This window comes from Copadichromis virginalis, linkage group LG7 (assembly GCF_057382275.1).
Source record: "Copadichromis virginalis isolate Kocher_CV1m ecotype Utaka linkage group LG7, C_Virginalis_male_GT1.1, whole genome shotgun sequence".
NCBI classification, from domain to species: Eukaryota; Metazoa; Chordata; class Actinopteri; order Cichliformes; family Cichlidae; genus Copadichromis; species Copadichromis virginalis.
In genome coordinates this window covers 760,318-787,797 of record NC_140624.1, presented here as the reverse complement: position 1 = coordinate 787,797, position 27,480 = coordinate 760,318, and the positions used below count along the sequence as shown (strand labels likewise).

At 45.7% G+C, this 27,480-nt stretch overlaps 1 protein-coding gene and 1 pseudogene across 1 annotated transcript; one reads left to right on the top strand and one right to left on the bottom strand.

Annotated features, from left to right (window-relative positions):
• Positions 1-5,593: 5,593 nt before the first annotated feature.
• On the top strand, positions 5,594-7,688 carry LOC146704128 (uncharacterized). Its single transcript, XM_085465100.1, has 2 exons — positions 5,594-5,713; positions 6,155-7,688. The coding sequence occupies exon 2, from the start codon at positions 6,159-6,161 to the stop codon at positions 7,686-7,688; it is 1,530 nt and encodes a 509-aa protein (XP_085321226.1). The 5' UTR covers positions 5,594-5,713; positions 6,155-6,158.
• Positions 7,689-7,934: 246 nt separating this feature from the next.
• Positions 7,935-27,480, bottom strand: part of LOC146704127 (uncharacterized) — a 30,264-nt pseudogene continuing 10,718 nt past the window's right edge.

The window sequence follows — 27,480 nt, the reverse complement described above, 5'->3', positions numbered from 1 at the left end:
GCAGCATGTTAAGACTTTCAGTGAAACGGGTGCCATTGCCATCGGTGACGGCGCTACTGTGGGAGCAGTTTCCAGTCAGAGAAAGAAACGCATACTGCCACAATCTGACAGCAGGATGTTGGATTGCAAGCGCTGTGGCCTGAAGCACATGCCCAAAAAGTGTCCAGCTTATGGTAAAATATGCTCCGCCTGCCACGGAAAGAACCACTTTGCCAAGCAATGCTTCTCAAAAGGTAAAGAGAACAAGACAAAACGACCAATAAACACAGTTGAAGATGCTGATCTCAGCGACACATTTTTTGTTGGTCTGGTTAACTGTGAAACTGAGCCAGACACAGAGATAAATGCCGTAGTGGAAGACAAATGGACAGTGCCACTGGCGATTAATGGGATGCTTGTCACATTGAAACTAGACACTGGTGCTAAAGCAAATCTGATCAGTTTATCTGACATCAAAGAAATGAAAGAAAAGCCCAAAATACAAAAAGCAAAATCGGCCCTGAAAGACTACAATGGACAGGAGATTGAGAGTTTTGGCACATGCAGACTAAAAGTGACAGTAAAGGATAAAGTGCACCACCTGTGCTTCTCTATCGTTGCTGAAGCACATGAGTCACTGCTTGGTGACAAAGCCTGTGAAGATCTTGGATTGGTGAGACACATGTATTACATCAACGCAGATGTGGACTCGCCACCTGACTCTGTAGGCGACATAGTTCAGAGCTTTGCAGATGTTTTTAAAGGACTGGGCACCTTACCCTTCACATACAAAATCTCACTGAAGGAAAATGCAAAGCCAGTTGTGCATGCTGCCAGAAGAGTTCCTGTGCCACTGAAAGATAAGTTGAAGAAGGAATTGGACAGAATGACAGCCCTGGGAATGATAAGAAAGGTTGAAGAGCCAACCGACTGGGTCAACTCCATGGTGTGTGTAAAGAAAAAGAGTGGTGACCTGAGAATATGCATAGATCCGAAGGATCTAAATGAAAACATCAAACGGGAGCATTACCAAATACCTAAGAGGGAGGAGATTACCTGTGAAATGGCGGGTGCCAGGTACGAAACTCACAAGGTTACTGAACACAAAATGAAAAACTGCAAAGAATTGCAGTTTTTCAATGCAGTGCAGTCTTTGACTTCTCAATGAAACAGATGGGGGTTTTTTGGGGGGTTTTTTGTGTCCCGTTTGGATCTTTAGCCATCAGAATTGTTGTCTTAAGGCCAAGAAATATCCCAAGCGGATTTATTTTACCAAGCGGATCATCATGGCCTTGCCATATTGGTCCATTTGATTGACCTTTATTATAATTATGAATTTATTTTATTTTCAGTTGCTACAAACGGGACAGACATGACTGGGGGATAGGACAGGGAGAAAGAATGAAAGAAAGAGAGGGAGAGAAAGAAAACCAAAGGGGTGAAGAGACGGTGAGAAGGGGGGGAAGAAAGAAAGAAAAAAAAACAAAAAAAAAAACACCTGGATCACCTGTATGGAGAAAAAAAACAGAAGAGAAAGCAAACAACAAAGTGCAACATAGTAAAAAAACCCGGCACCATCACAATAAACTAGCTAGCAGTAGATATCAGTAGATACTAAATAATAAACGATATTGTGCAGCACGCAAAATAGATAGCGCACAATGTGCTTTGAGGCAGCAGCCAAGAAAGCTGTAGTCCGCGTCTGTGAATACCCGTATGTACACCTGTGTGCATACCTGTGTGGCTCAGCATGCTTGCATTCCAAAGGTTTCCCCATGTAACGATCTGCTAGGGAGTGTGGGGGGGCCACAGCCCCGTCCACCAGGGTATGAAGCAGGTATGAAGGAGATCAAAACTCCAGACATCCAGAGGCCCCCAGAACACAAGAGACCAAGGAAGACCAACAGAGGGGCAGCCGCGCCACTGTCCCAGTAAGAGCTGAGGAGAGTCCCAGATGAGGGCTCACTCAGCAGCCGCGGAGCAGAAGCCAGGGGGAGTTGCAGTGACGCGCCCGTGAGCTCCGCCGGCAGCCAGCCGTGCCTGAGTGACCGAGCTCCCGGCCGAGAGGCCGGTGAGTGGAGATAGGCCTCCAAACCTTGGAGGGCCTGAGATGTCCCCAGAGAGGTGGCGTCTGATACTCAACCTGACATATAGACACAGACATACAGGCACACACAGACACAAACATCCATTCCCACCCTCATGCTCTCATATACACTTACTCCACACTCAACCAACGTGGAGACAGACATAAAGAGACGCTGTACACACAATCACACTCCCCAAGCGTACTCTACAAACCGGGTCTAGGTACCCTTGCCCCTGGAGGGGGGAACTGCACCCAGACCCAGGTGGTGTTACCCTTTTCCCTGCGGTGGGGGGAGGCAGACCACCCCGACTCCGCCGCAGCAGGGAGGCCCCACACTCCAGACCGCAGTCGGACGGCCAACTCCTCCTAGCCCCCCCGCTCCAGCAGGCCGCAGAGAACGGGGGTGAGAGAAGACTCCAAACCTCCCTCCACTCGCTCATTGTAGTGTTGATGCATGTGTGTTCTAAGGTGCATTTAAAACCCAGGAGGGCATGGAGCTACCTGCCAGAGAGCAGCAGGTAAGCGCATGGTCCCTCCTGCTAGCCCTCAATGTCTACGTGGAGATTATCCCCACTGCGAGAGTCACCACATTCCCAAACCAGAAACCGTGGATGGACAGATCGATCCGCACTGCAGTAAACGCCAGGACCGCCTCCTACAACGCGGGTCTCGCCACTGGCGATATGAGCGCCTACAAAGCGGCCTCATACGGCGTGCGGCGAGAGATGCCAAACGCAGGTACCGGGAACGTGTGGAGTCCCGCTTCCACCAGGGCGACACACGGAGTATGTGGCACGGATTACGCACCATTACGGACTACAAAGCCAGGGACACTGCGCCGATCAACGCCGACTCTGCATTCACCAACGAGCTGAATCGGTTCTACGCCCGTTTCGAGGTTAGCCAGGCGGCTAATGCTATCTACCGCCTGACTACCGAGGACAGTGACGTCATCAGCGAGAGACCGGTGACCAGCATCGCGGAGCATGACGTCCGAGCGGCACTGAGGAGAGTGAACACAAGGAAAGCGGCGGGGCCAGACGGTATCACCGGCCGTCTGCTGCGCTGCTGTGCTGACCAGCTAGCAGGTGTGTTCACTTACATCTTCAACGAGTCCCTGGCGAAGTCTGTGGTCCCCACATGCTTCAAAAGATCCACCATCATCCCTGTGCCCAAGAACAGCAACCCCTCATCCCTGAACGATTACCGGCCAGTTGCACTGACCTCGGTAGTAATGAAGGTGTTTGAGAGGCTGCTGAAGAACATCATCTCCTCCTCCATCCCAGACACCACAGATCCGCTGCAGTTCGCCTACAGATCCAACAGATCCACAGAGGATGCCATCGCCCACGTCCTACACACCACTCTCAGCCACGTGGACAAGAAACAGGGTAACTATGTGCGAATGCTGTTTGTTGATTACAGTTCAGCGTTTAACACAATAGTGCCCTGCAGACTGTTCACAAAGCTGAGGGATCTGGGACTTAACAGCCGTCTGTGTGCATGGGTGTTGGACTTCCTCACTGGCAGAACTCAGGTGGTGAGGGTGGGCAGGTGCTTCTCCAACAGCATCACCATCAACACAGGAGCACCTCAGGGATGTGTCCTCTCGCCACTGCTCTACTCCCTCTACACTTCAGACTGTGTGGCCACCCATGGCTCCAACACCATTGTGAAGTTTGCTGACGACACAGTGGTGTTGGGTGCCATCTCCAACAACGATGAGGCGGCCTACATGGATGAAGTGAAGAATCTGGCATCGTGGTGCCAGGACAACCACCTCCAGCTGAACGTCAGCAAGACCAAGGAGCTGGTGGTGGACTTCAGAAGGGGTCAGCACAGAGACTACAAGCCCATCATCATCAATGGAGCTCCAGTGGAGAGGGTGCAGTCCTTCAAGTATCTTGGTGTCCACATCTCCTCAGACCTGACATGGGCTGCCCACATTCAGGTCCAGACCAAAAAGGCTAGGCAGCGCCTGTATCACCTACGACAACTGAAGAAGTTCAGGGTCTCTCCAAAGATCCTCAGGATTTTCTATACAGGCGCTGTGGAGAGCATCCTCACACAGAACATGACATCGTGGTTTGGGAACAGCTGTGTGAAGGACCAAAAAGCTCTCCAGAGAGTGATCCGTACAGCAGAACGCTGCTGCAGGATTGCTCTCCCCCCGCTTCAGGACACCTACACCAGGAGATGCTGGACTAGAGCAGCGCAGATACTGAAGGACCCGTCCCATCCTGGCAACAAACTGTTCCAACTTCTGCAATCTGGTAGAAGGTTCCGCATCTTCCGGGCAAGGACAGAGAGACTCAAGAGGAGCTTCTATCCCCAAGCCATCCGTGCCCTAAACACACACACCCACCCTCTCACATCATCTATAATTCAAATTCAAATTCAAATTTTATTTGTCACGTACACAGTCATACACAGTACGATATGTAGTGAAATGCTTGGACAACTGCTCGTGACCTAAAGAAAACAAAAAAGGAAAGGCTATGAATAAGATTAAAAAGGGTAAATTTAACTAGGAAGGAATAAAATATAAATTAAGGTTAAAAATGAAATAACTGTACAACACAAATTAGAATGAAGGGTAAATTTAACTGGGAAGAATAAGATAAAATATATAAATTAAAGTTGAAAATAAAATAACTGTACAACAAAATACACAATACACAATATAGAACTATATAAGAATGTATGAAGAAATCTAAATATAAATAAATATATACACAATAACAGCAGCTGTACAAGTATTAACTGGAAATGAAGAATATAGTGACCAGTGTTGTGCAAAAACAATGTCCAGAAAGTCCAGTGTGTGTGTAAGAACCATATGTGTGGGTCAGTACTGTGTGGTGGTGTGATTGAGAGACCGTATCGCCTGCGGGAAGAAGCTCCTCCTCAGTCTCTCTGTGTTGGTCTTCAGGGAGCGGAATCGCTTTCCTGACCTCAACAGAGAGAACAGTCTGTTGTTGGGATGGCTGAGGTCCTTCACGATCTTCCTGGCCTTAGTCCGGCACCGCCTGCTGTAGATTGAGTGCAGGTCAGGGAGCTCGGAGCGGATGGTGCGCTCAGCTGACCGCACAACCCTCTGTAGAGCTCGTCTGTCCTGCATGGTGCTGTTCCCGAACCAGGTTAAGATGTTTCCCGCCAGGATGCTCTCTATGGTGCACGAGTAAAAGTTCCTGAGCACCTTGGAGGGCAGTTGGAAGTCTCTCAAGCGTCTGAGGTGGTAGAGACTAGGGTTGCAAAATTCCCGGAATTTTCAAAGATGGAATCTTTCCATGGGAATTAACGGGAATTAATGGGAATTTATGGGAATTAACGGGAATTTATGGGAATAAAGTGGGAATTTTCAAAATTGAAGGTTGGCTCTTCTTAGGGAACTTAAATATAGTTGAGGAAAGTATATTTTAGCATAATATTGACAAAAACAAACAAATGCAATTCAAATACACTTGAATATCCATGCCATTCCTTAATCACATGTACAGAGCACAAGCTTGCTGCATAGCTATTGAGACCACCTACTGGCACTGTGCATGCCTCCATCACATGTACACATGGACCACACTTTTGAGCCTGAAGGACAAAGAGTATTAAAGGCACACATTTGAGCCTGTGGACTTAACAAGTGAGGTAAGTTTTGATGATATTATGGGAAAATATATTCATTAAATGTTTAAATTGTGAATATCACATAAAATGTATTAATCTGGTAGATAGCAATCTGATAAGATGCTAAATAAAATGCTAGCATCTGATAAGATGCTAAATAAAATGCTAGCATCTGATAAGATGCTAAATAAAATGCTAGCATCTAATCAGATGCTAAATAAAATGCTAGCATCTGTTAGATGCTAAATAAAATGCTAGCATCTGTTAGATGCTAAATAAGCCATAGCTAGTATAACATAAAGAAGATGCTAGCTTCCTCATTTGGTTGTTTTGTTTTGAAGATCATTCCAGTTGTTTAGCTAGCCTTACTATTTATATCTGTTTATTATCATATTGCAATTGTATTATTACGATCTCTTGCATTGCATTAGCATTTTTACAAGCTCTTGTTTTATTTTACAGAAAAATGCCACGTGCGCTATCTGATGTGTGGAGACATTTTACACCAGCTAATGTACAAGGGAAATCTGTATATATGTGTAAGTATTGTGATAAGACGTACGTGAAGAATGCCACAAAAATGCAGCAGCACATTGCAAAGTGCAAAAAAATTCCTCAAGGCCCAACACATGCAGCAGCCAGGAGTTCCACTCAAGGGGAAAATGAATCTGTTTCAGCTGTATCAGAGTCAGATACCCACTCATCAGCTCCTGGTCCCTCTGGCATCAGAGGATTCTTTGATTTTATGGATGACACTAGCCAGAAAAACGCAGATGAGTGTTTCGCTCGTGCAATCTATGCAACTGGCTCACCCCTGATGCTGACATCCAATGTGTACTGGAAGAGATTTTTGAATGTTCTCCGACCAGCATACATTCCCCCAACCAGACATGCATTGTCTACTCATCTACTGGATGAAGAGTTCAGTCGAGTTCAAGCAAAGGTGAAACAGACCATTGACCAAGCTGACTGTATTTCAGTCATCTCTGATGGATGGTCCAATATCAGGGGACAAGGAATTATTAACTACATAATCACCACTCCTCAGCCTGTGTTCTACAAGAGTGTAGACATAAAGGAAAACAGACACACAGGCCAATACATTGCAGATGAGCTAAAAGTGATCATCAATGACCTTGGACCAGATAAGGTTTTTGCACTGGTCACTGACAATGCAGCCAACATGAAGGTTGCCTGGGCACATGTGGAGGAGACCTACCCTCATATAACTACTATTGGCTGTGCAGCCCATACACTAAACCTTCTCCTAAAAGACATAATGGCACTAAAAACAATGGACACTCTGAATAAGAGAGTGAAGCAAGTTCTGAAATATGTTAAAGGCAAACAAGTAACTTCCGCTACATTTCTGTCAAAGCAAAAGGAAAAGAACAAGAGTACTACACTGAAGCTTCCCAGCATAACGCGATGGGGTGGTGTTGTTATCATGTTTGACAGCCTTCTGGAGGGAAAGGAGTCTCTGCAAGAGATGGCCATATCCCAGTCTGTAGGCATCGACAGTGACATCAAGAAGGTCATCTTGGATGATGTGTTCTGGGAAAGAGTATCTAGCAGTCAGAAAATCCTCAAACCTATTGCAGCAGCAATAGCGAAGATAGAGGGGGATGGTGCCATCTTGTCAGATGTCCAGTGCCTTTTTGCAGAACTCAAAGAAGAAATCCAGACAATTCTGCCCACTTCCCTACTACTGAAAGCAGAGGAAACGGCTGTGGTCAAGTCATTGGAACAGCGGAGGGAGTTCTGCATGAAGCCAGTGCATGCAGCAGCATACATGCTGGACCCCAAATATGACAAGGGCATACTTTCCGGGGAAGAGATCAACGGTGCCTATGTGGTCATTACAGCCATGTCTGACCACCTGGGTCTCGATAAAGGCAAAGTTCTAGGCAGTTTGGCAAAGTATCGAACAAAGCAAGGCCTTTGGAAAGGGGATGGAATATGGCAGTCATGCCAGCACATATCTGCAGCCACCTGATGGAAGGGACTATGTGAATCTGAGGCCCTTGCACCTGTAGCCTCCATCCTCCTCCAAATCCCACCATCATCAGCCGCCTCCGAGCGCAACTGGTCACTGTTTGGGAACACCCACACAAAGGTTCGCAACAGGCTCACAAATGTGAGAGTGGAAAAGCTGGTCGGCATTCGGGCAAACCTACGGCTCTTTGAGCCTGACACAGAGCCATCCTCAACAAAGCTGGAAAGTGACACTGAAGAGGAAGACTCAGAGTTGGATGCTGAGGAAGTGGACATGTTGTTGGATGATGATGAGGTCCAGGAAGAGTCTAATGACTGAGCAAAAATGAGAAAAGAGGATTGCTTGAAGGAAGATTTGAATGTTTAATGGGACGTTTTGGAGGATAAGTGGCATTTTTCATTTAACGTTTTGAATGGGACTTTGTGGAGATTTTTGGACAGGGGGCATTTTTGAATGAGCGGGGTTAGGGGATGGTAATATTGAACTCAACATTTCTGTTTTTATTCATCCATGAAACAAGTTATTGAAACGTGTTCTATTCTACTGTACTTACAAATAAATCTGTTTAAATATCTGTTGAAAACATTTTGCATGGAGGTTTTCTTATGATTTCTGTTTATATTTATGCTTGGAAATAATATATTCCCAGTTAGTTCTCCTAAATTCCCATTAATTTCCATAATTCCCATTATTTCCATGGACAGTTTCCAATATGGAATATTTCCAAAATTCCCAAGCTTAACTTACCATGGAAATTTACCGGAAACTTTTCGGAAATTTACCGGAAATTTTCCGCCCCTTTGCAACCCTAGTAGAGACGCTGTCGGGCCTTTTTCACCACGGTGTTGATGTGACAGGACCATGACAGGTCCTGCGTGATGTGAACTCCGAGGTATTTGAAGCTGTCCACTCTCTCCACTGGGCACTCGTTGATGACGGGGGTCTGGTAGTTCCTCTCCTGCTCAGTGCTGAAGTCCACTATCAGCTCCTTTGTCTTACTGACGTTTAGAAGGAGGTTGTTCCTCTGGCACCAGTTCTCCAGATTCCTAATCTCCTTCACGTAGGCCGTCTCGTTGTTATCAGAGATCAGGCCCACCACGACGGTGTCGTCAGCAAACTTGATGATGGTGGTGGAGCTGGTAGTGGCCACACAGTCATATGTGTACAAAGAGTACAGCAGGGGGCTCAGAACACACCCCTGGGGGGCTCCAGTGCTGAGAGTGGTGGAGGCTGAGACATGTCCGCCCATCCTTACTGCCTGTGGTCTGCCAGTTAGGAAGTTGGAGATCCACTGACACATAGATGAGCTGAGTCCCAGATGCTCCAGCTTGGTGGTGAGTGTGGAGGGAATTATGGTATTAAATGCAGAGCTGTAGTCTATGAAGAGCATTTTAACATAATTCCCCCTTCTAGTGTCCAAGTGAGTGAGTGATGTGTGGAGGAGATGAGAGATGGCATCGTCTGTGGAACGATTTGGACGGTAAGCAAACTGTAGTGGGTCCAGTGTGTCTGGTAGTGAAGAAATGATGAAGTCTCTGACCAGGCGTTCAAAGCACTTCATCACTACTGAGGTGAGGGCTACAGGGCGATAGTCATTAATAATAAATCAAATCAATAATTGACTGAGACAGGACTCTTCCAGACACTAAACCAAGGCACAATGTACATTTCAATTCCTTTAATTTTAAATATGTTTATATTGTCTATCCTGTAAAATAGTCAGATATCTATTCATATTAATGTACAGAATTCACCTGCTTGCTGCTACTACTGCACATTCACCCAGTGTATATACTATATGTGTATATATATATATATATATATATATATATATATATAAAAACCCAGCACGCCCCTGCGGGCGGTTTATCCTTCAAGCTCGGGTCCTCTACCAGAGGCCTGGGAGCTTGAGGGTCCTGCGCAGTATCTTAGCTGTTCCCAGGACTGCGCTCTTCTGGACAGAGATCTCCGATGTTGTTCCCGGGATCTGCTGGAGCCACTCGCCTAGCTTGGGAGTCACCGCACCTAGTGCTCCGATTACCACGGGGACCACCGTTACCTTCACCCTCCACATCCTCTCGAGCTCTTCTCTGAGCCCTTGGTATTTCTCCAGCTTCTCGTGTTCCTTCTTCCTGATATTGCTGTCATTCGGAACTGCTACATCGATCACTACGGCCGTCTTCTTCTGTTTGTCTACCACCACTATGTCCGGTTGGTTAGCCACCACCATTTTGTCCGTCTGTATCTGGAAGTCCCACAGGATCTTAGCTCGGTCATTCTCCACCACCCTTGGGGGCATCTCCCATTTTGACCTCGGGACTTCCAGGTTATACTCGGCACAGATGTTCCTGTACACTATGCCGGCCACTTGGTTATGGCGTTCCATGTATGCCTTGCCTGCTAGCATCTTGCACCCTGCTGTTATGTGCTGGATTGTCTCTGGGGCATCTTTACACAGCCTGCACCTGGGGTCTTGCCTGGTGTGATAGACCCCAGCCTCTATGGATCTTGTGCTCAGAGCTTGTTCTTGTGCTGCCATGATTAGTGCTTCTGTGCTGTCTTTCAGTCCAGCTTTGTCCAGCCACTGGTAGGATTTCTGGATATCAGCCACCTCCTCTATCTGCCGGTGGTACATACCGTGCAGGGGCCTGTCCTTCCATGATGGTTCCTCGTCTCCCTCCTCTTTCTTGGGTTTCTGCTGCCTGAGGTATTCACTGAGCACTCGGTCAGTTGGGGCCATCTTCCCAATGTATTCTTGGATGTTCTCCTCAGGACTTGCCTGACCCTCTGCAGGTACTTGGTGGTTGCAGCTTTTCTAGCGGCCTCTTCATGGTTCCCATTCGCCTGTGGGATCCCCAAGTACTTGTAACTGTCCTCTATGTCTGCAATGTTGCCTTCTGGTAGTTCAATCCCCTCAGTTCTGACTACCTTCCCTCTCTTTGTTACCATCCGACTACACTTCTCCAGTCCGAACGACATTCCAATGTCATTGCTGTATAGCCTGGTAGTGTGGATCAGTGAATCGATGTCTCGTTCACTCTTGGCATACAGCTTGATGTCATCCATGTACAGGAGGTGGCTGACAACTGCTCCGTTCCGTAGTCGGTATCCGTAGCCAGTCTTGTTAATGATCTCACTGAGGGGGTTTAGGCCTATGCAGAACAGCAGTGGGGACAGAGCATCTCCTTGGTAGATCCCGCACTTGATGGTGACTTGTGCTATGGGCTTGGAGTTGGCCTCTAGTGTTGTACGCCACATCCCCATTGAGTTCCTGATGAAGGCTCTTAGGGTCCCATTGATCTTGTACAATTCTAGGCATTCCAGTATCCAGCTGTGGGGCATTGAGTCATAGGCCTTCTTGTAATCAATCCAGGCAGTGCACAGGTTGGTCAGTCTGGTCTTGCAGTCTCGGCTGATTGTTCTGTCTACCAGTAGCTGGTGTTTTGCGCCTCTGGTATTCTTGCCAATTCCTTTCTGTGTCCCGCTCATGTATTGACCCATGTGCCTGTTCATCTTAGCCGATATGATGCCTGACAGGAGCTTCCATGTAGTACTGAGGCAGGTTATTGGTCAGTAGTTGGAGGGGACCGGTCCCTTCTTGGGGTCCTTGGGGATCAGGACCGTCCGGCCTTCAGTTAGCCATTCCGGGTGTCTCTCGTTAACTAGCAGCTGGTTCATTTGTGCTGCCAGACGCTCGTGGAGTGCAGTCAGCTTCTTCAGCCAGTAGGCGTGAACCATGTCGGGCCCTGGTGCTGTCCAACTCTTCATACTGGAGACCCTTTCTTGGATATCTGCCACTGTGATGGTTACTGGACCCTGTTCAGGGAGGTCGCTGTGGTCTGCCCTCAGATCGTCTAGCCACTGAGCATTGCCGTTATGGGTTGCATCCTTCTCCCATATGCTCTTCCAGTATTGCTCCGTCTCCAGCCTTGGTGGTGCTGTTCTCTTATTGTTCCCTTGCCACTGAGAGTACACCTTTGCTGGTTCTGTGGAGAACAGCTGGTTTATTCTCCTGCCTTCTATCTCTCTGGTGTACCTCCTCAAGCGGCTGGCCAAGGCTGTGAGTCTTTGCTTGGCAGTTTCCAAGGCCTCAGGTATGGACAGCTTGCTGTATTTCTTAGGCACCTTATTTGTCGCACCTTTCTGCAACTCCGTTAGTTGGCTAACCTCCCTCCGTGCTACTTTGATCTTGCCCTCTAGCCTCCTTCTCCATGGAGGGTACTGCCCCTTGTCGCTGTTCAACTTGTAGCCAAGCATCTCACTGATCACTGTTGCCGTATTGTAGATGAGCTTGTTAGTGTCGGTAATCGTGGTTGTAGGTATTGCCCGTAGTGCTGCATTAACATCATCTAGCAGACCTTCTGAGGGTACTTCACGTAATCTTGGTAACCGGCTACGGGGGATCCAGGTTTCAAGCTTGGCCATGGTCCTATTTTTCAGGTCAGTTCCTCTCGCACTCAACGATCCTTCTCCTATCGCACTTGGGGCTATGTACCCAATCTCGGGTGATGATATCTCCCCCCTGACCTGGCGTCCTGACTCCTCCTTGCCGTAGCATTTGTGTTGTACCTCGTCAATCTCTAGCTGTGAGAGCAGTCCCTTCTAGTCCCTAGTTGTTTCGCCGTCATTGTGGATGTTGGGTATCGAAGAATCCATAGGTCCCTCATCCTATTCATGTAGCCCCTTCCGCCAGGGTTAGCATTCCAACAATGCCCTGTTTTCGTCTCTTGCCCACCGATGCCTTCTTGTTCCAGTAGCCCACTTTTCGTCAGGGTGCCCTGGTTCCTCAACACCTGACGCGGACCTTGTTGATCCGGGCGACGTCCGAGCCGGCATGCCTTCATATTTATCTGTCTCGCTCATGTCTGCGGTAGGCTTGCTTAGCATAGGGGGTCTAGCCTTAGGACCCTTACTGGATACAGACGCCCCAGGCAGGAATCGAACTTGCGATCCTCTGTTCCAAAGGCGTGTAGTCTAACCACTACGCTATCCAGCTGCTATATATATATATATATATACATATATATACACACAATGTTCTTCCTCTACACCCCCCCCCCCCCCCCCAATTTTTGCACATGTCGAGGAGCGTGTCAGGCTACATTTCACTGTGTGTTATACTTGTATAACTATGCATGTGACAAATAATAAAGAACCTTGAACCTTGAACCTCTACGTGTATTTAACATTGGATTCCGTGTATCGTGCCCACCCCCAAGATCCTATATGTATGTGTAATGAGAGTGTGAGTAAGTAATGTGAATGTCTAAGTTGTGGGATAAAATTGTGGCAGAGGCAGCCAGAAGGGGACAGGGGGGGGGGGGGGGGTAGCCTCCTCTGCACCCTGGTGACATACCCCTACTCCAAGGTCCTGCATGTGTGGGTGGTTGTGGTGGAGCGGGAAGGGGGAGGCAGCTGGAGATGGGGAGGGAAGGAAGGGAGGGGCAAGTGACCCCTCCCTGGGGCCAGCTCCCCCGCTGACCCCAGTAGGCACTCCCATACTCCGCGACCCGCCAGGGAAAGGGGGCCCAGGCCCATCCAGACCGGGGCCCAGCGCAGCAGCACCCCCCGGCCCCACAGATCCCGGGACAGTCCACCCAACCCCACCACAGAGAAAGCTGCACCCACCCCACCATCCACTCATCTTCCAGACTACATGAGACAATAGACGCCCAGGCTGAGATCTTCCTCCACCTCTCCTGTATCTCCCCCTCCTGCAGAGAGTTCCTGAGGAGAGGAAAGCTCCTGCAAGGTGTAACAACCTCCCCCACCAGTTGAAGAGCCCCCCAGGTGGCTCGACGCACCGGCGGCACCCTGCGCCAGGGCTGGGCCCCCATGCACCCACCCGCCCACAACCCCGGCAACACACAAACCAGGACCCAAGGCCCCGAGGCCCGGCCAGGGCCCCAGCCCAGAGACGGAGCGCCCCCAGAACCTCACGCCCATCCCGGACCCACCCAGGGGACAGCCAGGCTACCAGGTCAGTAACCCACGTCCGTCAGCACAGACCCTCCCCTAGCCCCGCTGCACGCAGCCATGAGGAAACAGTCACCCGAGAGCCAAAAGAGCCCCCAACCGGACATGACCGCTACCCCGGGTTGAGCCCCCCAAGGAAGATGCCTCCGGGGAACCCCCCGACGCCCTAAGCGTGTCCCTACCCCCACCCCAATCACAACAGTGAAGGCGGGACCAAACAGATGGTTTTTGAAAGCAAGAACTTTAGAGAGTTTAGCTCCATCCAGTTCCATGAAAACCTTCTGGAAAACGTCAACGTTGTAGCGAAGGTCCGCAGGGTAGGCAAGGTTTAATGCATACATGAGTCCAAATAGCATTATCACAGCAAATGCTACATTATCCAAATTCTTCGCCACCCTGATGCCTGCAAGGACAACTCTTGTTCATCTGCTGAAGCTTGCTCTTTAAGGAGATAAATTCAAACAGTGGTGTCTTCAACAGTCTCACTGATGGCACGTTCTTCCATGTTAGTCATTTCATGCCAAGCAAGTAATATGACACTGTGGAAAGTCCGAAAAAAAAGAAAAAAAAAGACAAGTACATACCACATACTCCCGGATAAGCATGCCAGGGTCTTCACCCATGTAGATTTCACTGTGTGTTATACTTGTATAACTATGCATGTGACAAATAAAGAACCTTGAACCTTGAACCTTGATACACACTCCCTTGACACACTCAGCATCAACATCTTCACACTGAAATTAAATGTATGTAATTAGCATCTTCATTCAGCTCTTGTCCTTCATTTAAGTTTTAATAGTGTACTTTACATGAATGTTTTTAAAGTAAAGGCACACAAATTAATAATAGATTTACTGGCAATTAATAATAAGTTGACAAAGTGAAGGTTAAAAAAACAAGCAGATATAAAAATACAAAATGAGAGAATTTATCATGGGAAACATGTCTGTGAAGGTTCTCAGTCATCCAGGTCATCGTAGTCAAAGGAGCTTGCAAAGAAAAGCGTCTGGACTTCTTTATGTAGCCGGCGTATCAGAGAAACTCAGGAGAGTTTTCTCCAAGCATGACATCCCAGTGTATTTCAGACCCAGCAACACGCTCAGACAGAAACTGGTTCACCCGAAAGACAAAACGCCAAAACACAAACTTAACAATGTGGTGTATGCTGTACAGTGCAGCGAGGAATGCTCAGACCTCTACATTGGAGAGACCAAACAGCCACTTCACAAGCGCATGGCACAACACAGAAGAGCCACCTCCACAGGACAAGACTCAGCAGTCCATCTGCATCTTAAGGACAAAGGACACTCTTTCGAGGATGCCAATGTTCACATTTTGGACAGAGAGGACAGATGGTTTGAAAGAGGAGTGAAAGAAGCCATCTATGTCCACTGTGAGCGACCATCTTTGAACAGAGGCGGGGGTTTACGACACCAACTCTCTGCCATCTATAATCCAGTTTTGAGATCCCTTCCCAGACGCCTTAACGCCCACTCACATCCTGGGCCATCTGACCTCAGGAATTTGCATGATAAGGTGGGGCCAGGTTTCACAATGAACACACCCGAAACTCTGGCTGATTGGGACCCACGCCCAGTTTCCCACCTTGGCTCAGGCGATTAGAGGATCATCAGGGGGTCCTTTTGTCCCTCTGTGGGGGGTCACTCCCACTAGGTTTATATCTGGGACTCTCCACCATTTGACCTTAGAACTGAAGAAGCTTCTCGGATGAGAGGTGAAACGTCTTCAAGCAACTTAAAGAAGTCCAGACGCTTTTCTTTGCAAGCTCCTTTGACTATCATGGGAAACATTTGAAATCTTCCACAATTATAAAGTTTCATCCAAAGAGGATCATGTTAAGTGAATGTTGAGGCTTAATCACTTACATTATCCATTCATGCCACAATTCTTTTCAGTATTAGTCCAAGCTCTGCTCTTCTGTTGACCAACTTCACCAGGTTGTCCAGGTGGAGAGCCAGCTGAGCCACGAACTTTGTCTGAGGGGGGATGGTGGCAATTCTCTTAAACTCAGTGTTGATCTGAAAACATGAGCACAGAGAAATGAGCTTTAAATCAGAATCAGAATCAGAAAGGGTTTTATTGCCAAATGTTGAGCAGGTTTACAACATTAGGAAATTGCTGCGGTGCTTCAGTGCAAACATACTGTCATAAAAATATAAAAATAAGAATACGAATTAAAAGTGCTAAGTGGATAGATATATACATGATATATACATGAGTGCAGGTGGTGATCAGTGCCAAACATGGAATGATGCAGTGAACACAGCGTAGGGTCATGTGTTAGTGGTGGGAACAGTCATACGGTTATTGTTCATGTGTCCGACAGCAGAGGGGAAGAAACTGTTCTTATGGCGAGAGGTTCTGGTGCGAATGGACCGGAGCCTCCTGCCTGAGGGGAGCAGGTCAAACAGACTGTGTCCAGGGTGAGAAGGGTCAGCTGAGATCCGAGCTGCACGCCGCAGTGTCCTGGAGGTGTACAGGTCCTGCAGAGATGGGAGTCTGCAGCCAATCACCTTCTCAGCAGAGCGCACAACACGCTGCAGTCTCTGTTTGTCCCTGATAGTGGCTCCAGCGTACCACACGGTGATGGAGGAGGTGAGGATGGACTCGATGATTGCAGTGTAGAATTGCATCATCGTCCGTGTTGGCAGGTTGAATTTCTTCAGCTGCCTCAGGAAGTACATCCTCTGCTGGGCTTTCTTAATGACGGAATTGATGGTGGGCTCCCACTTCAGGTCCTGGGTGATGGTGGTACCCAGGAAGCGGAATGAGTCCACAGAGGTGATGGGGGTGTCAGTCAGGATGATGGGGGGGAGTGGGGCTGTGTGCTTCCTGAAGTCCACAATAATCTCCACTGTCTTCTGGGCATTCAGCACCAGGTTGTTGTGGCTGCACCAGGACACCAGACGTTCAACCTCCCTCCTGTAGGCAGACTCATCCCCGTCCGAGATGAGTCCGATAACGGTGGTGTCATCTGCAAACTTGATTAGCTTGACAGACTGGTGGGTGGAGGTGCAGCAGTTGGTGTACAGGGAGAAGAGCAGAGGAGAAAGAACACAGCCCTGAGGGGAGCCGGTGCTGATGGTCCGGGAGTCCGAGACATTCTTTCCCAGCCTCACGTGCTGCTTCCTGTCCGTCAGGAAGTCAGTGATCCACCGGCAGATGGGATCAGGCACATTCATCTGGGAAAGCTTGCCTCGGAGATGGTCTGGAAGGATGGTGTTGAAGGCAGAGCTGAAGTCCACAAACAGGATCCTGGCGTAGGTTCCTGGGGAGTCCAGATGCTGCAGGATGAAGTGTAGGGCCATGTTGATGGCGTCATCTACAGACCTGTTGGCTCTGTATGCAAACTGCAGGGGGTCCAGGAGGGGGGCCGTGAGGGTCTTGAGATGGGAGAGAACTAGGCGCTCAAATGACTTCATGACCACAGATGTCAGAGCCACGGGTCTGTAGTCATTTAGTCCAGTGATCCTAGGTTTCTTGGGGACAGGGATTATGGTAGAGGACTTGAAGCAGGCAGGCACATGACATGCCTGCAGTGAGGAGTTGATAATGCCAGAAAACACTGGGGCCAGCTCGTTTGCAGTGTCTGAGGGTGGCAGGAGACACACCGTCTGGGCCGGGAGCTTTTCGAGCATTCAGACTCTTAAACTGCTTCCTCACATCTGCTTCATGAATATGAAGAGTTGTGGTGGGAGGAGGTGGTGTGAAATCCTCTTTTGTGTGGGGTGAGGAGGGGGGTGTTGCAGGTGAAGTGATTGAAGGTGGTGATGGCTCTATGGAGGGGGGAGAGGTGGGGGAATGAGTGTCCAAAGTGTCTCTATTGTTGGGGCCGTTGGAGGTGTGAAGGCTGCCTGATGACTCGTCAAAACGGCAGTAAAAGTCGTTAAGGGTGTTGGCCAAGAGCAAGTCGTCAGTGGAGTGGGGGGTTTTAGGCTTGTAGTTGGTGATATTCCTAAAACCTTTCCACACAGAGGCCGAGTCATTCTCTGAGATCTGCTGCTGCATCTTCTCAGAGTGCTGATGTTTAGCAATGTCCACTTCTTTAGTGAACCTGTACTTGGCCTCTCTGTAGCAGTCCCTGTCTCCGCTTCTGAACGCCTTTCTCTTTTCAAGCCACAGCTTTTTGAGTTTAGGAGTAAACCAGGGTTTGTCATTGTTATAACTCACCCTGGTGCGTGATGGCACAATGCTGTCCTCACAGAAGTGGATATAGGAGGTGACAGTGTCCGTAAACTCGTCCAAGCTGTTAGAAGCAGCCTTCAATGTGTCCCAGTCTGTGGTCTCCAAACACGTGCGAAGCTCCTCCACAGCCTCGTTGCTCCACAGTTTTTTGGTCCTCACGACAGGTTTGGAGAGCTTCAGCCTCTGTCTGTACGCAGGGATTAGGTGGATCATGACGTGGTCAGAAAGTCCGAGTGAAGCGCGGGGCACCGCACGATAGGCCCCGCTGATCGTGCTGTAACAGTGGTCTAATGTCCTCTCCTCTCTGGTCGGGCATTTAATATACTGCTTGTATTTCGGAAGCTCATGGCTCAGATTGGCTTTGTTAAAGTCCCCAAGAGCAATGATGAGAGAGTCCGGGAATGTCCGCTCCATGTGCAGTATCTGCTCCGCGAGTGCGCACTGAGCTGCCTGCGCATCCGCATCTGGCGGGATGTAAACAGCGGCCAGGATGAATGAAGCAAACTCCCGCGGAGAATAAAACGGTTTAATACCTGGAAGAAGGCTGCAGTCACTCATGCTGAAGAAATGGGCTGTCAAATAACAACTGTGCCTTAACCATTTTAGGCTAATACCACAAGAACACCGTGTATGAGGCAAACCTTACCTCATGGAAATCAAATAGATCAGGCCATCTTGCCATGAAAGCCTCCACCATTGGTGCATCACGAACAACTTCATGTCTTCATGTCTTCTGTATGAAAAAGTTTTCTGTTACTCTTTTTTATGTCCATGTGGTGGGCTTTGGCATGTCAATAGCTTTAAGAGTCCCTTTGTCTGCTACTTCTGAAACTGAGGTGAGGTTAAGAAACTCATTCCCAAACAAGGAATCCATAAACTGAAGTCTGAAACTGCCCTGAAGACAACACTGTCTCTTGACTTCAACGATGAGATCCTCAGTTGATTCAGGCGCTCCATTAGAGAGTGAGCCTTCGACAGGTTCCGTCAGCCAAAACAGTCTTTAGGACCATAGGACTCCCCATAGGACTCTGTAGGCAAAAAAGAATTACATATTCAGAAAGAATCCTTTCAGTTTAGTTTTCATAAAGCTACCCATACCCAATAGTCAAAGTTATAAAGATCAGACGTAAAAAAAGAATTTATCTAATGAAATACATGCCACTGAACCTATTACACTTATATGAACACCTTTTAATTCTATATGCCTTTTTAAAGTCACAATGTGGACTGATCCAATCTCATAGTCAACCAATGGATAAGTATCAAGGAATTCACAGAGTGAAATGAGAGTGAATATTCTTGTGGATACTGGGCTGAGCTCAAAAGCTCTGTCGTGCTCTCTGTACCAGCCACCAAGCTCTCTGACAATGTAGAATATGCTGTGATACAATGCAGATATGGTTTTTCAGTATTCTGGCAATCCACCTGCTGCCCTTTAGGCCAGTACCATTCCATTTCTATAAGTTATGCCCTTTAATGTCACACACTGTGCAAGGTTGACCTCTAGAATGTCAGGGAATATGTACCTAATGACTTAAGCTATTTCCTCTTTAAGTCTTTAACTCTTTAAATCCACTAGAAAGGCCGATACAGCTGAGCCCTCTAATTCAGAATTGCCAAGAGATGGGGAGTTTAAATGGTAAGCTATCATCATCTGATGTTTTGACTTCTGTAATCATAAAGGTAAAAATTCCACCATCACAAAAAACATTAATTTTAATTGAAAAAAGGTATTCCAGTCCAGAAGAGCATCAATGGTTTTTTAAAGTACCAATTTTCCCCTCATTTATACATAATGTTTTGAGAAGCAGCTCACATATGTTCTACACAAAGTAGAAAAAAAAGGGGGGGGGGGGGTCCTAATTTTTGTTAGGACGATGTTGGAAAATTCACAATACATCACTTAATAAGACATAGTCTGTTGAACAAACGTATCTCCTTGTAGATATCTGCTGTATTATTTGGGCTTGACCAATAGAATAGTCAAGTAAGTGACACTTCACCTAAAACAATGACTAAATGGAAAAATGATTTGGCATTTATGGGCACAGGTTCTTAAACCCACGTCTAAGGTGGCAGGATCCTTATTATAACTTGAGTGTGTGTCAGCAGCAAGAATTAAGGTATGGCACTGTGGGGCTCTCAGCTTCTTAAACTCTGACGGTTACAGCCGGACTAATTAGCCACTGTAGCCATAACTAGCACGAGTAACACAAACACTACTGCGCTCTCTCAGTGACGTTTTAACTTGGTAAGCCATCAAAAACGTCAGTGCTATCTGCAGAGATGGGCAGTAACGCGTTACTTTTTTCAAGTAACGAGTAAAGTAAGGGATTACTATTGCAAAAACAGTAATTAGATTACCGTTACTTCCCGTAGGAACGCTGCGTTACTGCGTTACTAAAACCGTGATTTTTTGCGAGAATGTCTCATTACAGTGAGTGCGCCATTCGTGACAACAGCTGTGTGCAGATCAACAATGGATCACATATCGAGTGCGGGAGAGAGTATGAGCGTGCAGCGTTTAAAGCGTGGAAGTACTGACCCTACTTTGAGTTTGATTCCATAAAATGTGACAAAAACATTAGTGTCCGCTGTGCGTGGGAAGAAAACTTCTTTTTACAGCGAAAAAAACCCCTAAACTTCCAAGCAAGTACCGAGTAGCTACGACGTAATGGGAAACTCACAGAGAAACTCGCGGATTCTTCCACTGACCGTGGCACACCTGCACCAGGGTAAACCTCCGCCTGCCCCACTCCTGCTTTACAGGTGAAAATAGAGCAACAGGACCGCTGAGTCTTTGACTTTATTTATTTTCTGCTGTGTTTTACTTGCATCTATTTGAAAGACTGTGTGTAAACACAAAAAATATTTTGTTTTATGTGCTGGAATGTGCAGAAAATAGGTTTCAATGTTAAACTAATTTATTCAAGTCAGAATGTTGCATATAATTAAATTTTTGCTTGATGCATAAAGTTAAAAGATTAAAACTAATAAAACAAGTTAAAAAAGATACTTTTCCATTTGATTACATTTTGTATGATGGATTATGCAGAAAAAGTAGAATTGGGCTGAAAGATCTGTCACTTTATCACCTATTCAGGTTGTAAATCGGGTTTTTTAAAAGTAACTAAGTAACTAAATAATTAATTACTTTTGAAAATAAGTAATCAGTAAAGTAACGGGATTACTTTTTGGGGGAAGTAATCAGTAATTAGTTACTGATTACTTTTTTCAAGTAACTTGACCAACACTGGCTATCTGTCACATGCATAAATTTCGACCGGCAACAGCTGCAATTTGTTACTATTTTTCAGTTTTAGCCACAAAGCTAATACCAACTTTAGCTAGCACTGTAAAAACAACATGTAGATGCATTACAGATCACTTTTTATATAGCATGCACTACAACAATTCTGTGAAAACGTACCCAACTAAAACAAATGTATTTAAATTACTTACCTTCTCAGTATGCCTGACTCAGTGCCAAAGGTTGCATGTGGCTAAACAGTCTTCCAGAATCTGGCGGTCAATCGCGCTCTCCTTAAATTATGTTGTTGTCTTATTGGATAAGACTCTAGGTCTTATTATCCAATCATATTTAGTTGTTGTCTTTGAATAAATTGCATCATTTCCGGTTGTGGTCAAACATGATTACAATGGTTTTAGTATTCTAATTTAGTCACTTTAAATCAATGCAAGAAAAATGAGTAGTCTCAGTATTGTTTATAATCAAGTAAATGGTACTTTATTTAATAATGTAAATAAGAGAAACATGAAAGGCTTGTGTAGCATTAACTAAATTCATTTGTGCAAATTCAAAAGCCTGCCAATTCCCTTTTTTTCAGTGTGGTTTTACGTGGCCCATCGACACAATTCAAAAACTGGTATGTAGTTTGAAGTCTTTCGACCCAAGTTGAAATGGAGACTCTGACATGCTGCATCTTGTAGCTGTGCCGTCTTAAATTGGTCATGTGATTTTGAGGCGCCGGCGGGTCAGCTAACTTGTGCTGATTACGGTGAGCCAGAGCCATAATGTTGTTGTGCACTGAACAGAACGGAATTGGTGAGTTTGAACTTTTAATTGACTGTTTGTATTGCTACCAGCTGACGCTAATTGGCTGCTGCTGGTCCAAACAATTTGATTTTGATTTTTGATTTGACTGATAGTTGTTGAATAACAAATGTTGTGAAGCTATATAATATGTATATAGCAGTTGAAATGTTTTAGTTAAATCCTTATTGGTACTGTTTGTTTATTTATTTATAAATTGTGTACACAGGAACAAGAATAACTTAATGTATTTAGCTTAACTGACTGACATTTTGTATTATTCTTGTGATTTCTTATTGGCCTTGTTTATTTAATGCAGGCCAGTTGAACCTTTTTGGGTATGGAAAAGGATGGCGAGCCAATGAACGGCTAGGAGCAGGACTCATTCTGCATTGAAGCTTCCACTGGACTGGTAGGAAGCTATCAACGACGACGCTCTGTCCCCATTTTCTGAATACACTGATTTCCACAATCATACACTCCATTTCCCCCGTTTATGGACAACAGCGCTTGGTATGGAAGCCCGTTTCCGCCACTAAATAAAAACAAAACAGCTAGTATCCATAACTCGAGATTTTGAGTTATTTTTCTCAAAATTTCGAGTTAGCTTTGCCAATCAAAAATATACGTGAATGAGGTCGCTTTCTTGTTACCCGGAAGCATATGGCGCAGAGGAACGCGCACTCAAAAACGGATCCCAACAAATTGGCGCTTTCGCGAGTACGTTTGCTAATAGTAACACCATGTGATTCAGCTAATAACACAGGGATTTCATCATTTGTGAAGCCTGTATTAATTCATTAGCGCTTCATCAGTGTTACAAGTGGTATAACAGGTCAAAACTAGAAATCAAATAGATAAAGACACACAACCCTCAGGGATGCACAAAATCACCAGGGATGGTGCAGAAAGTGTTCAGTGCATGTGAACAGTGGCTTTAAAGCCTTGTGTTAGGGGTTAACATGTGAGTCATAGCACAGGTGGGATCTACTGTACGCTTTCCTTCTTACCATTAACAGGCTGTGTTTTTACAGGGACTGGGTGATGGACTGATAGGAAAGAGAGATGAAAGATCAAAGACACACAGAGAAAGAGAGAGTGTGTACCTGTGACTGTGCAACAAAGAGATTTGGAGAGTAAGATGCTATCATTTAGAAACCACAGTGCAGGGAAGAAAAACTTTGGCAGATGGTCGCTCAGCATCAGCCAGTCTGCACTCTTCCCTGTCAAATATCCCTCTCTCTGTCATACTGTCAGCATCCTCCTGTCTTCTCTCGAGTGCACACTTCTGATTGCATTGACTCATTTAAATCTGTGTAAGAAAAAAATGTGCAACATCCCATAGATAGATGTACATGTGTGCGCGTGTGCTCGCATGTTCTAATGAGTTATTTCTGTCTCATGTATTTTTCTTTCTAAATTCATGCAATGACTCAAACCTTCAGATAAAGCCGGCAGCATAAATACTGCCCATGTAAGGTGACCAAAAATCTACTTGTAAATGTTTAAGTCTAAACAACAAACAGTAGGAAGAAGAGCTCAAATGAAAGACATAAAGTCCATGAGCTGGTAGCTGTTAGCCTGAGGCCGACAGCAGCAGAGAGAATAAAACTAAAGACGTGGTCACGGCTGAGAGTGAGTGTGTATAAAGGAGAGCTGTAACCTTGTCTCTATGGGCAGTTTTAATAAAATCATTTATCTCTGTTCTTGAGGATGATAGCGCTCTGTGAAAATTTAATTCCCAGCTGATAAATGTTTGTTTGCTGCAGCAGAAATTCTAAAGATTTTATGTTTAAAACAGAAATAGAAACGTGAGCTCAAAAGGTTTCTCATTTTTGATTCTATGTTGTATTATGTGACTCACCAAGTTCATCAAAACATCTGTTAACAACCCTGTTTGTTGAGACCTTTGCTGAAAACAAATTAAACAGCAGCAAAAACTTTGTCTTCCGAAATGCTCCAATCATAACTGTACCACCGTTTTATGTGACAACCCTGCAGGAAACAGCTGGCATTTTCGAAACAGGAAACGAGAAGTTGTCTTGTGTGATAATCCTCAGCACTTTCCTCGCCCACTGATCCACCTTGACCTCCTCTGTACCCTTTGCTTTCACTTTTGCTGATGTCACATGTACTACTGCTTTAATTGGGGCACATACTGAAACAAGTGACTTTTTCATCTTGAAAGAATAGTGTCCAATTCCGTGTTTGTCTCATTTAGGGATAAAAAAAAAACATAAATGCAAAAACACGAAGGCACCGTCTTGTTCTCAGGAAGCTTACTCATCGTCCCTGCGCATGACCTATAATTCTCTGCGTGCTTTCACAGGCAGGTACAGCTCGTTCCCCCACCCACTTTCTCTCACACAAAACACAGGAACAAGGACGCCACATGAAAGCAGAAACAGCAACAAAGTGCTTGACATAAAAAAGAAAAATTAAATAGAGTAAACTTAATAGAATGGAGCAGCCTTAAACTGACTTTTCAAAGCAGAGGTTGTTGGTTTGCTTCCAAGTATCGAGAGTACTGAGAAGACAGTGCCGTCTTTCACTGACAGCCTGCAGATACACACAAAGTTTGGCTTCATACATAGATATGGATTCACAGTCCTCGCAGACCCAGACTTACTTTGTCGTGCTTCTTTCTTCATCGCAGTCGGGGTCACATCTAAATGGATTCATCAGTAGGAAATGTTGACAAGAGGTGCTGGCTGCTGTGTGCAGCTTTGTGTAGGTGTGTGATTAGATATTCAAGTACAATACATCTACCTTAAATTCTGTTTCACACTCAGTAATAAGTGCTTAACCTCTGGTATCTTTATGTGTTTCTGCAGTACAAGTAGTTTTGTTCATGTTGCATAAGAGAAATGTCTTTATATGAAATGTTTCAGGACACACACGTCATCAAATGATTTACTTATCAGATAAAACTGATGTTCTTATTCGAGATTCAAATGAATGTGTGTTTGTTTTCTCAGCTTACTGACTGCCTAACGGGATTTAAGTTTGTTTTCAGTGTAAACGGGTCCTGAATCTGCTCATGTGTTTATACTTTGTAGGAGTTGAAGATTAGACTTGCCTGCTCACCAACTCTGCCCCTCTGACTTCAGCAGAAGTGTTAATCCTTCTGTTTTGATTTGGGTGACATCTTTGGTGTCAAGCTGTCATTTATCAAAGCCCCGATAAACAGATGGTATAATGGGTGTCAGTGTGACGCGACAGATAACAGTATGAGTCACAGAGAATCTGATCGCTCTCACACACTGACCCACAGGCAATAGTCCACACACACACTCGCACACACGCCTGTATTTGACTGCAGCACTACAGTTGCTCACTCGTTCATCTTGTGTTTACTCTGACATATTGTCCAAAATAATACCGTCTTTCCTAGTTCGTCCTTGGTCACTATGACAACTGCCCAGGTAGCCTGCTACGTAGCACTGTGTGACTGTTTTTAAATCGATGCAAATAAAAAGTGCAGTAAACGGAAAAATCCTAGATCAAATTTTAGTGCGACTGCTTGTCACGGGTAAAATAGCACCGGTTCACAGTTCTTCAAACTACTTGGCTGGTAGCTTGTTTCAAGCATCTTGGAGGACTCGACACATTTTGCTTTATTTGCTGTCGAGCCATCTGTTGCAGGAATACTTGCTTTTAATCACGTAGTTCTTTATGGCTGCATTTGTGGTTGTTGTAACTACCAGGAATGACATTTTGGTAGAATGGCATCAGAAATCTGGACGTCCTTGATGTGACTGTACAACTTCAATTCAAATCTATACACTTTGATGTATTGTTGCTACAGATTCTGCTATAAAGTGGTCCATTAACTGAAGCATCTGGAACAAGAAGACATGTTTGAAATCGTTATAATTACAAAGACAATGCCAGTCTTCCTCCTTTTACCTTCGTCCTTATCTCTTTTATTTTCATATTCACAGTCATCTCTCATTCTTGCCCTCTCTATCCAGTTTTGTCACCCTCCCCGAGCTCTCACTGCCTCTGTTCTCATCGCTTTTCATCTCTGTCCTTCTACCCTGTTTCGCTCTCTTCCTCTCTGCACTCTGTTCTCCAGCTGCTCACTGAGCTGGGTGTTTATTTGACATATTGAACTGTTTTGAAGCCAATAACCTTTCTGTGTATCTTGGACAGTAAGTACTGTTCAAGCTTGCGCACACACACATTTTATCTATAGATCATCATGTTATTGGCCATTACCACATATAAGCATTATAAAATCTTAGTACACATTTTATAGATTACATGTAACCAACACAGTTGTGCACAGTGTGAAAACGTATACACATAATCTTTCAGCGGGCAGGACTTATTTTCTTCCATCTAAAATCTAATTTTCATTTCCTTATGTTCTTTGGCATCACATCTGAAATCAAAGGCAGGCCCGTAATAGGATCATATGGTGAAAATATAACCAAATAATTTTCCTGCATAAAATTTTATGCATTTAATCAACACTATAGACTAAGACATTACTAATAAAGTGTTACAGAGTGTGATTCCAGTTATATTAAAAAATTAAAAATAGTAATAGTAGTTAGTGATAATCACGTGTTCACTTATTCTTAATTTTTCCATGTGTTTATTTGTGTTAGAGGTGGACAGATATAGCCCAAGGTATATTCACTTTACCCCAGATGATTATGATGGTGATGACGACAACAATGATACCTCCAATGACTCTGGTGGTAGGCCTGCTGAATGCACTTTGTCATGGCCCAATAACATGAGAATATAGAATTCCTCTGTGCATTTTTGCCAAGTACATCTGTGGTCCTAAAGAATAGGGATATAGGGACCCATCACAGGGAGACAGTTTTTTAAATTACTGCGATTAGCAAGTCCATCTAACCTTTCCTGCAACATATCCAGGTCTGGGTTGTGGGGGCAGCCAAAGAGATGCCCAAACCTCTCTTTTCCTGGCTTTCGCTCCTCTAGCTATTCCCTGGGGACGCTGATGCATTAGTGATAGCGGAGAGATGTAAACTTTTCACCATGTCCTGGGTCAACACCAGAGTTTCCGTCTGGAAGGAGGTGCCCAAAACACCTCACCTAAGCAGTGCCTAGGAGTATCCTAATTAGATGCTTGTCCCATCACATCTGGATCCTTTTGGTATGGAGAAGCAACTCTGAGCAGCTCCCAAATGACAGAGCTTATGATCTCAAAGGGTGAGCCAACACACCAAAGAAGGACATTTCAAGTGCTTATAGCCACAGTCTTATTTTTTCAGTTACTACCACGGCTCCTGGCCAGCTCCTTCACCACCACAAAAGACCAGTACAACATGTGCATGTCTGTAGATGCCACAGCAATCTGTCTTCCAAGATAGTTAAAGCTTGGGATAGAAACTCCTCACTGACCTGGAGTGGGCACTCCATCCTTTTTCTCCTGACGACCTCCTAGCCTCACCTTTGGCAGAGCTAATTCTCATTCTTTAACATTCCTATTGTTTGGCTTCAACATGCTCCAGTGAGCGCTCCATGTCCCTGGTGGATGAAAACAAAAGCACTACATCATCTGTAAAGTGCAAA

Coding starts and splice junctions, on each gene's coding strand:
- LOC146704128 (XM_085465100.1), top strand. CDS start 6,159: ATGCCACGTGCGCTATCTGATGTGTGGAGACATTTTACACCAGCTAAT.